This window comes from Rhamphochromis sp. 'chilingali' (assembly GCF_963969265.1).
Source record: "Rhamphochromis sp. 'chilingali' genome assembly, chromosome: 21".
NCBI lineage: Eukaryota > Metazoa > Chordata > Actinopteri > Cichliformes > Cichlidae > Rhamphochromis > Rhamphochromis sp. 'chilingali'.
The window spans coordinates 9393668-9405785 of NC_137949.1; the positions used below are offsets into that span (position 1 = coordinate 9393668).

Consider the following 12118-nt stretch of genomic DNA (forward strand, 5'->3'; position numbering starts at 1 on the left):
TTTTACCTTCAACATAAATGTTTTTCATTATTTTTAGAAGTTTTATTTTGAAAGACGTGCGTCCTCCTCTCTGTGTTTTTATTTCTTGTTTTTATTTATTCCTACTTTTCATTTCTAATTTCTTACGTTTATTGTTTCGTCGTTTGTTTGTTTGTGCCTTCCGAAGCGGCCTTCGGCTCCTCTCGGCCCAGCTCGACTGTCCGGGCTCTGTGCGCGTCTCCGCTGCGGGTTCATGTCTGCGGATAATTGGCGGGTAATTCCGGGATCACTGGAGACATTTTGCGGCAAAAAGGGGAAAAAGCTTGAGATCAAAGTGAAATCTGTCGGCTCGTGTTCAGGTTCACGGCCCGCAAACAGCCGCGAAATCCGCACCGCGAGACCGCGGGAGGCGGACCGAGGCCGGCCTGAGCCCCGAGACACGAGCCGAGCGGAGCCGAAACACCGGGGACACAACAATAATAACACATAAAGAAACTAAAACAAAGCGGTGAAAATAAACCAAAATTAAAAAATAAATAAAGGAGAATTAAATAAAAATAATTAAAGAAACACAAACACGGCGACAGAAAGACGTGAAGATAAAATCAACAAACAAATAAACAATAAAAAACATTAAAACTGTAAATGAAACAAAAACAGGACAAAATAAAAGAGACGAAATATAAAAACGGAAAAAATAATAAATCAGCTGTTTCCGGTGTTTACACTAAAAACAAACAAACAAACAAACAAAAACGCGGTCACAGAGAAGCCTGGAGATACGAGCTTTCTGTCCACCAGAACTAACAAAAAAATAAAATAAAACAAATACACATTTTATTTTAATCGTTTATTTTATGTATCTATTTATTTGATTGTACTTTTTCAGTGAGTCTTGAAGGATCACAGCGAGTGACGGACGAGTTTTCGAGTCACTCGTGCTCTTTGTTTTTGCTGAAATTGACGATTATTGGAAACAATTTTCTCGATTAAATGAAATCAAAGAGACAAAATTAAAACCAGTAAAAATCAGATCGTTCTTCTCAATGTTTTTATTGAAAATGTTCTTTTGTCCTCAGCTTATCGAAGATAAATGAATTTACTGATACTTGATCGATCAGTTCTGATTATTCTGCTGTTATCAGCTGACTGCTGCATGTGATTGATTAGTCATAAGTGATCAGTAATTTTGTTCTCCTGATAAATAAATTAGTTCTCTGAGCGAGATACGTGGTTTTCACAGGGCAGCAGAGACATTTATTGATCGGTTATCAGCTGATTCCAACATCGGTCTGTTTGTTTTGTAATCAGTAACGTAAATGGTCGATAAATGAAACACGTCTGAATCGATCAACAATCAATAACCCGATCAGCCTGCAGCGTTCCATGTTTTTATTTGAAAATGACAGAATAAGTTAAAACATGCATCAAAACCAACGAAGGACACACTCACGACGAGGACGCGACAGAAGGAGAAGAAGAAGACCTCCCACTTCATTCATGCACATGGTAATAATCAATAATTAATAATTGTGATGGGTTAAATACAAAGACAGGAAGTGATGTTGCTTCTACACACAGAGTCACCGATCAGATCATCGATCGACTGATGGGAGGATGAACCCAACGCTCGATCCGTTGTTGATTATTGAGTCTCTCTGCTTCCTGTTTATGTGTCAGAGGTCATGTGAAGTCATGCTCTGCTGCAGGTGCCGTCAAGTGGTTAAACTCGCGAGCAGGAAGTGACCGGCACACCTCAGCGACAGAACGCCACGCCCTTCATCCCAGGCTGTGATGTTACAACTGCTCTCCTCACAGTCTGGCATGGAGGGCACCGTTGGCAGACTTCCTGCGGCCTCGTGTCTCCGGTCACGTCGGGGGGAGCGCTAAAACACAGGTCAGGCCAAGAAAGAGCTACAGAGCATGCTCAGAAGCAGGAAGTGCTCCAACACTCCACGCTCCTATTTTGAAGCTTCTTGCAATGAACTAATTTTGAAAGTTTAACTCCAGTTTGAAACTAAGTGACAGACGATGAACTGGCAATGAATTCAAATTTAATAAAGGTTATTCCACCCCAAACACACCTTTAAATAACAATAATGATGAGTTATGATGTAATTCAGGTTTATGTGGTTAGTTTGTGATTGGATAAAATGGATCAGGTGCTTTTCTGCCAGTCACGTGACTCAGGTGCTTTAACCCCGTGAGAAGAAGTTTACTGTCATTAACGATTCTTTTTTGTCTCGATTTTTTTCATTCAGCTCGAACTCGTTTGATTTTATAACTGAAAATCATAACCGGTTTGAGTTACACTGAATACTAACAGTAATCAGAGTAAAAATACTCTCTAATTATTGATATATATCATTGGGTTTGTTTCTTGTTTCTGTCGAGCTTGTTTTAAAGTGCTGCTGTTGTTTGGTTTTTAAAATAGTTCCTCAAACGTAAAAAGAAAAGCAGCAAATATTTTTCAGTGAAAAACATAAATCATCAAATCACTGATCGATCGTCTCAGCTGCGCGTCTATAAATTGTTAGATCAATAAAAAAAAAGTTCCAGTGACAAACTGCAGCAGCATATAAACGTCTGAAGTTTGTCAAGTAAAAGTACTCAGAATGAAGTTACTTGAGTAAAAGTACTGAAACCCTGAAAGCAGCTTCAGCCTCACCTGTGTGTGAATGCTGAGTGAACGTCATGTGGGTTTTGTGTGAATGCTGAGTGTTGTGTCAATGTTGTGTGACCCTCAATCTGGTTCTGCGATCTCGAAGTTTCAGCTTCACAGGAAGTCAAATGAACTTGTTTGCATTCGATTTGAAAATCAGACATGTCCTCGTGCTGTTCCTGCTCCGTGACCCTGTTAAGATGAATGCTTCTTTTAAAACAGAAGCTGCTGTATCAGGACATTTATTTATCTTTATAAACTTTTAATGACTACAAATATTTTAATTTTCTCTGTTAGTAACAGCTACGTCAGAGTACTTTAACTTCAATATTCTGAACACTTTTCCTGACTGAGTGCTTCCTCCAGCCCAAATGGCGGCGAGGAATGTGTGGTGAGAATGGCAGAGCGGGACTGTTTTTGGGGTGAAATGATCCTTTAAATGAAAAGCCTTTCATCTGAGCGGCAGGTTCTCAGGCTAGGCCGCGCGACCCTGCCAGAGGTCAGCAGAGGAGGAGACAAGGTCGTGGGAGAAATAAATCCTGATCAGAAAGACGAGTCCTGATCATCAATGTGTTTGTAAATATCTGCAGTGTGACCTTTGACCTTGCTCTAAGCAGGACTCCAAACCACTGTGGCTCAACCTGCGGCTCGTGGCCCTCTGAGGGACACCAACAGTTTCACAGATGCCTGAGCTGAAAGAGCCATGCTCGGTCACACTTGAGGGTGAAAGGTCAATGTTAATGTGTGCTGCTGGACAGGATCTCAGAGACAGCAGAGAGTTCTGACCGAGTCCTTAAAGAACCGAGTCTCTGACCTGGATCAGAGAAACCTAAAGGTCTTCACACTTTAAACTTACAGAACTGTTTGGTGTTTTATAAGTTAGCTAATGCAGCTTTATCTGCAACAGCCACTGATTCAAACCACACGTCTGTGTGTTAAATTCACTGATATTTGAATGGAGTTTGGTCACAACTCATGCTACATGCAGACTAATGTTAAACTAGCCGCAGTACCCACACTAACTGCGGATATTCATGCTTACATACAGAGCTTGTCTTGGATTTGCCTAGATGAAAACTAACATTAAATTACTTAAAACTTGAATGAAGTTTGGTATGGCTTTGCATACATGCAGACTGACATTGCTGAAGGGAGTCTGGTTACACCGGTGGGAACTGAGTATTGAACGGGTCCGATGACACTGGTTTTGCAGTACTGGGTTTCTCTGTGTCCCCAACCAAAGCAGGATCAGACTCAGAACCAGGACTCCCAGGCTCCACCTCCTAGCAGAACCCTGCGGTTTACCTTCCAGGGTTCTTCAGGTGGATCACAATCTGGACTCTGGTTCAAGTCTGACCCGGTTGTTGTTTTTGTACCTCAGATCATTTGTGACTCGTGTGTAAAAGCAGCTCACAGACCTGGGGTCAGTCTCATCATGTCTGTTGGCGTCCCGGTTCGGTCACAGTGCAGGAGTTCAGAAGTCCGTCTCAGTCCAACAGGATGTCTATGACAGCTGCATGCAGAGAGTCCAGCAGGAGGTGCAGCAGCTACTATGAGGTGTTGAGGAGTGGTCTGGGGTAGACCCCTTGGTAGTAGGAAGCCTCCAGCGGCTCCATGGTCCTCCCCCCGAGGCCGGACCCCACCCCGGTGTTGTAGGAGGAATACTGCAGGGCCTCGTAGGCCTTCAGGTCCAGTTTGTGCTGCTGCTCCGAGGACGACATCAGGTTGTTGATGGAGAACGGGTGGTTGAAGGAGTAGTGCGGGTCTCCTTTGATATGGAGCTGCGACTCGTGAGCCATGGAGTGGGGGGGCAGTGACAGCGAGGAAAGGAGCTGGGCACTGGACACCTTCAGGTCGGATGGCCCGCCCACGCCTCCCCGCAGGTCCAGCCCGGGGGGCGAAGCAGCCTGGCTGGAGGAGGGCAGTGAGGAGTCTAGGAGTCCCGGAGTTTTGAGAGCATCCCCTGCGGGAGACGCAGCCCCGCCTCCGCTGCTGCCCACCTGCTCTTTCCTGCCGTCTGACTTGGTCGACATCTTCTTCTCGCACTTGAACCTCTTCTGGCGACGTAGGTAGCAGCCGTTCTCAAACATGTTCCCGGAGTCCGGGTGCAGGGTCCAGTACGAGCCCTTCCCCGGTTTGTCCGGCGAGCGCGACACCTTCACGAAGCAGTCGTTGAAGGACAGCGAGTGGCGGATGGAGTTCTGCCAACGCTGCTGGTTCTGTCGGTAGTATGGGAACAGGTCCATGATCCACTGGTAGATTTCGCTTAGCGTCAGCATCTTACTGGGCGCCTGCTGGATCGCCATGGTGATGAGGGAGATGTAGGAGTATGGCGGCTTGGCGTGTGGGTAACTCCGTCTGAACGCTTTGTTGTCCCGGGCTCGGTTTAGTCCGCCTCCGCCATACGCCATGCCGGGACTCATGCTGGGGCTCATGGGGCCGTATGGGTTTAGGCCCATCGAGGCCTGCTGGGCCGACACCGAACCCATCCCGGATGGGCTCAAGGCCCCACCCATCGATGCCACTCCCCCACCCAGCCCCGTCATGGCCGCCGGAGCAGAGCTCGCCATTGCTCCTACGGGGGCAGGGCTGAGACCAGTGCCGCTATAGGACATGTTGAAGGAACCTGACGTGGTCCCAGTGCTCGACATGTAGCCGGACATGGAGCCCATCCCCAGACCAGAACCCATCCCAGCGCTGGCCATTGGGGAGTACACCTGCAGAGAGAGACCAGAACCAGTCAGAACCAGGACCAAGACGCTGACCAATCGGACTAAGTACAGAAAAGTTTGAAACCAGAACCAGGTCTAAGACCCAGTTTGTTCTGTTGGACTGTCCTTTTGCAGTGCCCCCTGCTGGTTGTTTGCCTGTAAAAATGTGAAACTTGATTAAGTCTCCTCAGATTTTATTCCAGAATCATGTGGACAGTCAGGTCTGCAGAGGATGGTTAAGCCTGGTCCAGAGATCTTAGCCCAGGACCGGAGGAGGAGGAAGACCGGGTCGCCGATCAAAGGAAAAGTCAGCGGCGCGATGCCCAGCTCTTCCAATCCTGAAGTGTATGTGTGTGAGCGCTCGGTAAGAAATAAAGAGCAGTCCATTAATGATACATGCCTGGGAACCTGGTTTAAAAAACATTTAAATAACGTTTTCTGTGTATTTGATGAACAGTTTGAAGTGACAGGACCTGATTTTCATTCTTAAAGCGTCCTATTATTGATAACAATGATAATACTTTACTTGTATGTAGGGTCCGAGTTTCTCCTCCACATTCACATTTTAAAAGTTTTAATTAGCTGAACAGAACAAATTAAATTAAATTAAATTTTTTTAATTTGCAGTTTATTTTGAGATTATTAAACTTTATTGTTTCTCACTGAGGCTCGGTCAGCAGCGGCCTCCTACTCTTTGTTCCAACTTCAGTTTGATTTTCATTTTCAGATTTGTTTTATTAAACGGGTTTAAAATAAATAAATAAAAATAAAAAATAAAACCACAGCTTCGTTTTTCCCATTAAATAAAATGATTGATTATCAGTTTATTATCGGAAGATTTTCATCCTCATTCAGAATCTAATTTAAAATATTCATGTTTTTTTTTTTTTGTTCTGGTTTATTTTGATTGTTTTTCTTGACGGAGTAACGATTAAATAAAGTTAAAATAAATCAGAGTTTATTTAAACTTTCACGTCGTGAAGGTGAAATAAACGCAGTTTGTTTAGATTTCACTGAAACATAAAAAACGTTACTGCTGTCTGTGATTATTATTGTTTATATTTCTTTAATATAATTGTGACTTTCTGCGGTGAAACAGAACTGAGATAATTAAAAATGAAACGTATGAAATGAATCAATGATTAAATAAAAGTTTTCACATCAGAGAGATTAACAAATAGTTTCTGTTACAATCCTTGGAAAATTAACTCGGGTTTATCCGGTAATAGCGGCTCTTCTTCTTCTTCTTATTATTATTATTATTATTATTATTATTATTTCCGATAATCAGTGATCAATACCCGCAGCGAAGGAGCGGATTCGTGTCTGCGCCAGAGTCAGTTTGAAAAAGACCCGATTTTAGAGTCTCAGCTTCTTTGTTCTGATTTTCTCTGAAACTTTTTTTTTATCTTTGTTATTTTAATTTGAATAAAATCGCCGCAGATTTTTTTCTGTTATATTAAGTGTATTTATTTAATATTAAATATTATAGAGTTAATATAAGATATATTATCCGGAACCAAACGCTCTGATTTTGCTGCTCGTGTTTGAAGAAAGATTTAAAGCTGATTAAACAGATTTTTTTAAATCTCTCGCTTTCTCTCTGATAAAGTTCATTTTTACGTGCTTTGGATTTTCTGATAAATAAAAGATAAATAAAAAAAACACAGTTTTAAAACCAAACCGGAACCCGAAATTTAACCGGAGAACTTTCGCGCAGTTTTCCCGTTAAACGCTTTAATCCGGCCGGGCTCTTATCCCGGCTCTTGGCCCGGGTCTAACGCCGTGGGCGCGGCGGTGACCGACCTCCTCGTTGTAGTATCCGCTCCAGTCCGGAGCTTCGTGGCCTTCCATCTTCACCGTGCCCAGCATGTCGGGAGCCCGCGGCCGGATCGCGGATCCTGCAGGTCCCGCTCCGGGTCTCCTGGCCTCCCGGTCCTGTTCCCGTCTGAGTGTCTGCGCGCTGCTCCAGGTGGAAGCGTGCCGTGCCGAGCCGAGAGTTAGTGAGGAGGAGGAGGAGGTGATGGTGACCTGCGGACTGATGTGAGCCTCCTCCTCCTCCCCGTGCAGGTCCGGCCCTCCGCTGCTCCCCCCCCCCTCCTCCAGTCATTCCTCCACTCAGCCTCCACCTGCGACTTCACCGAACCGGAGCCGGGCCCGTTTCTTTATAAACTTTTGAAAATGTTTGATTTTTGTTTTTATTTAAACTCCCCATATAATAAAAACTAAATCTTATATTTTTTTAACATTTTAAAAATATTTCAATAGACAAACATAAAAGTGCACGTGCCGCCGCCGCGCATACAAAGGTCCGTCTAAAAAGGATTTTTCGCTCCATTTCTGCTGAAGACTGATATTAAATCACGTGTGCAGGATTATTTCAAAACGTCATGAAATAATCCTGCACACGCGGATTAAGGTGAAAGATTCATTATTTCTCATTATCCTCAAAACACAGTTCGAGTTTTACGTAATGCCGTCTCAAGCTTTCACACTTCTGTACAAACGTCCCTTTAAAAACAGTTTTTAGTCTCACATTGAACACCTCGTTAAAGAGTTCACATTGTGTTTAAATAAAAGAGGCATCGTCCTTCACAATAAGAGTTTCAATTATAGTCAAACCCTAAAAAATAAGCACGAGCTTTTAATGTGAAAAACCATAGGAGCTGATTGGGTTTCTTGAAGGCAGGCTTGCTGTTTAAAGTTTAATAAGCACAAATCATCTTTAACGTGTTTGAAATGCAGGAAACACATCAGCGTTAAACAGCTGGTTTGTGGCTTCATGAAGCTCCAGATGTTTCAGCGCTGATGGTCTGACTGCACTCAGGTCAGTGAATGAGACCTGCACACGCACAGAGGTAGACCCACAGCAAAGCCCTAAAAAGGACTCCTCCTCCATACAAAAGAGACCCGACAGCCACAAAGAAACATATTCAGGGTGATTATTATTATTATTATTATTATTATACTGGCTGGTCCCAGATCAGCCTCTGCTCCAGCTGACGGTCCGGTATGGAGCTTTAATGAGCGAGCGCAGCGGCAGATTATCGGACTGGATTAAGAGGACGAGCTGCTGGATTTAAGGACACTTACACCAAACACTGAGCAGAGACACACGGGGGAGGCCCGGGAGGACACCTCCTCACTGAGGTGCAGCTAAGGTGAGGATGGAAGTCCAGGTAAGACCCTCAGACCTGTGCAGCACCTGTTTGTATGGAAGAGCCAGATTTTGTGATGCTTTCAGAGCCACTAAGCACAGATGAAACGTTCCAGAGGTGAAAGCACGCCTTTAACTTCTGATAGAAACTGCACCCAGATGTTACCCCACTGCAGGGGTCAGGGGTCACAGTCTGCAGGTAAACCTGACTTCAGGTGTGATAATCAGGACAGGTGAGAGCGGGTCTCCTTTTACCTGCATTTAGAGACCAGATCATCTTCGTGTGTGCGTCCCTCAGGGTCAGAGCAAGTTCATGCAGTAGCAGACTGGGTCATGTGACTCACGCAGTACCTGCTCCTCCTCCTACCTGCCGGCGTGGCTGTGTGAACTGTGAACACACCTGTGTGACATGAGGTATGAATATTTCATGCAGAGAATTTTCAGCCTCTGATGTCACGCTGCACCTTTCGCTCCTGTTTCCAGTTTTTTATTCACTCCTGCCTTGTGTTTCACATGGCGCCGATGACAGCGTGGAGGCCGGCGCCGAGGAGGCTTCGTTGTGACTCACGAGGGTGTAAATCTCACTAAAAGCTCCTCACTGACTCACCTGTCACCTGCACGCCTACGCACAGACACAGCGGCTCCAGGAGCGGCGGAGCCAAAGACCCGGACCTCACCGCTTTGTGGGACCCACTGAGGAGGACGAGGGTCTCCAGCTTCATCTTCATATCAGGCTAACACCAAACATCCACCAATCAGAAGGCTGCTGTAGACCACACACATTAACAGTAAGTCTGTGTGTTACTGTGTGTATGTGTGTGTGTGTTTATTACTGTGTGTGTCTTACTGTGTGAGTGTGTGTGTGTGTGTGTGTGTTTGTGTTACTGTGTGTGTGTGTGTGTGTGTGTTTGTGTTACTGTGTGTGTGTGTGTGTGTGTTACTGTGTGTGTGTGTGTGTGTTACTGTGTGTGTGTGTGTGTGTGTGTGTGTGTGTTACTGTGTGTGTGTGTGTGTGTTTGTGTTTATTACTGTGTGTGTGTGTGTGTGTGTGTGTGTGTGTGTGTTACTGTGTGTGTTTGTGTTTATTACTGTGTGTGTGTGTGTGTGTGTTACTGTGTGTGTGTGTGTTACTGTGTGTGTGTGTGTGTTTGTGTTACTGTGTGTGTTTGTGTTACTGTGTGTGTTTGTGTTACTGTGTGTGTGTGTGTGTGTGTGTGTGTGTGTTTGTGTTGCTGTGTGTGTGTGTTTATTACTGTGTGTGTGTGTGTTACCGTGTGTGTGTGTGTGTGTGTGTGTTTGTGTTACTGTGTGTGTGTGTGTGTGTGTGTTTGTGTTACTGTGTGTGTGTGTGTGTGTGTGTGTGTGTGTGTGTGTGTGTGTGTGTTACCATGGGTGTGTGTGTTACCATGTGTGTGTGTGTGTGTCTGTGTGTGTCTGTGTGTGTGTGTGTCTGTGTGTGTGTGTGTGTTACCGTGCGTGTGTGTGTGTTTGTGTTACTGTGTGTGTGTGTGTGTGTGTTTTTATTACTGTGTGTGTGTGTGTGTGTGTGTGTGTGTGTGTGTTACTGTGTCTGTGTGTGTGTCCTACCGTGTGTGTGTGTGTGTGTGTTAGTGTGTGTGTGTGTGTGTGTGTGTGTGTTACCGTGTGTGTGTGTGTGTGTGTGTGTGTGTGTGTGTCTGTGTGTTACCGTGTGTGTGTGTGTTAGTGTGTGTGTGTGTGTGTGTGTGTGTGTGTGTGTTACCGTGTGTGTGTGTGTTAGTGTGTGTGTGTGTTTGTGTGTGTGTCTGTGTGTGTGTTACCGTGTGTGTGTGTGTGTGTGTCTGTGTGTGTTACCGTGTGTGTGTGTGTGTGTTACTGTGTGTGTTACCGTGTGTGTGTGTGTGTTACTGTGTGTGTGTGTGTGTGTTACTGTGTGTGTGTGTGTGTGTGTGTGTGTGTGTGTGTGTGTGTGTTACTGTGTGTGTGTGTGTGTGTGTGTGTGTGTGTGTGTGTGTGTGTGTGTGTGTTTGTGTTACTGTGTGTGTGTGTGTGTGTGTCACAGTCTGTTATTAAAGCCCTGTTGTTGCCGTGGTTTCCTGTGAACTCCTTCTCTCTGTGTGGGGGAAATATCTCTCGGCTGTGAGTCATGGCCGAGGATGTCAAGTGAGTTCATCTGCAGGTCAAACAGACAGTGTTGTGCTCACATGAACACCATGTGACCTCTGACCTCCACGCTCACCTGAACTCTCTCTCACACAGGTGTTCTCTCTCCTGTCAGCAGATTTAGTGTTGTGGAATTATCTTCCTGGCGCTCCTCTGATTGAGCAGAATCAAAACAGCCAATCAGAAGCTGGAGTCTGACATGCTGCAGGTATCATCAGGTTTCTGTTCACGTTACCTTTGACCTATGATAGCAGCTGGTCTGTGCGGCGCCCTCTGCAGACCACAAGATCAGGCCAGTGCACGAAGAATCACACGCAGGAGAATAAAGGCACAAAGGAACTTCACACGTGTAAGGGTGCAGATGTGCACAGGCGGTCATCCTGGACACACAGGGAGTCACAGGAAGTGACATAAGCATGGAACTGACTCCAGGTGCGTTGGTGGGGAAAAGGGCGTTACCACGACAATGACTCTGTGCTGGTAATAACTGACTGCATTGTGTATTTATTCATTTATGCATGGAAAAAAAGTCATGTACAGATGTTTGACGGCAGCGCTGCTGTCTTCTTTTCCTGTTCAGCAGCTGCTTCCTGTTCCTGCTGTTCAGTTTGAAATTTCAGGTGGATTTGGGTTGGGACTCCTGGACCTGCACACCTGGTGGAGTTTCCACCTGTAACCCAGCTATGAAAACATCCGTGCACGAGGAAACTTTCTCTGAGTTTAACCTCATCAGGCTGCATTACCCACAATCCACCAAAGAGTCCTGCAGACGACCCAGCACAGGTGAACGACTTCACCGCGATCAGGCTCAGGTGATTCTTTGCAGGTGACGCCGGTGTTAGCAGAAATAAATGCAGGGACGTCTGATCTGGTGTTCAGGTCTGTGTCAGGGCCGAAGTTGAGGAGCCAGAGCGAGATTTTGTTGGTCACGCTGATGTTGCAGCTCAGTGACTTTATCCATGCTGTGACTGTTTGAGGTCGAGGTGGCCCAACCCAGGTCCCAAGCACCCCCCCCCCACGTCAGCCTCCGTGTGCTAACACCTGTTTGAAGGCTGAGGGAGCCCTCTGGTGGCCGTGTGAAACAGTACATGTAAAACCTGCGGGGAAGCAGCCATGACCACTTTCCTGTGCTGTTAACGCTGATGAAGCGTGTACCTGAGCATGCATCAGCCCCCCAGGTGTGACTGTGCAATCCATCCAGATCGATCATTTTTAATGGGATTATTAGATATTTTAGACATACACAGAAAATCGAATGATTAATGCGCAGTCATCAAAGCTTGCATTGCACAGCTGCACTTTCCACCCAATCACATCAGTCACATGACCTCACCGTTTCTTCATTTCTGTTTCCATTGGAGCAGTATTTTATTTTAGAGCACTTTAACAACACTGTTGTTGTCCACTAGATGGCATCAGTCCAGTGTGTGTGTGCGCGCAGGTTCTCAGGCCGGCACGTCGATGATA

At 45.5% G+C, this 12118-nt stretch overlaps 1 protein-coding gene across 1 annotated transcript; it reads right to left on the reverse strand.

The window, feature by feature from the left end:
- Positions 1–951: 951 nt before the first annotated feature.
- Positions 952–7404, reverse strand: foxa1 (forkhead box A1). Its single transcript, XM_080870160.1, has 2 exons — positions 7159–7404; positions 952–5358 (listed from the first exon to the last, which is right to left on the reverse strand). Exons 1-2 carry the CDS (start codon positions 7222–7224, stop codon positions 4192–4194), a joined length of 1233 nt encoding a protein of 410 aa, XP_080726286.1. The 5' UTR covers positions 7225–7404; the 3' UTR covers positions 952–4191.
- Positions 7405–12118: the final 4714 nt, after the last annotated feature.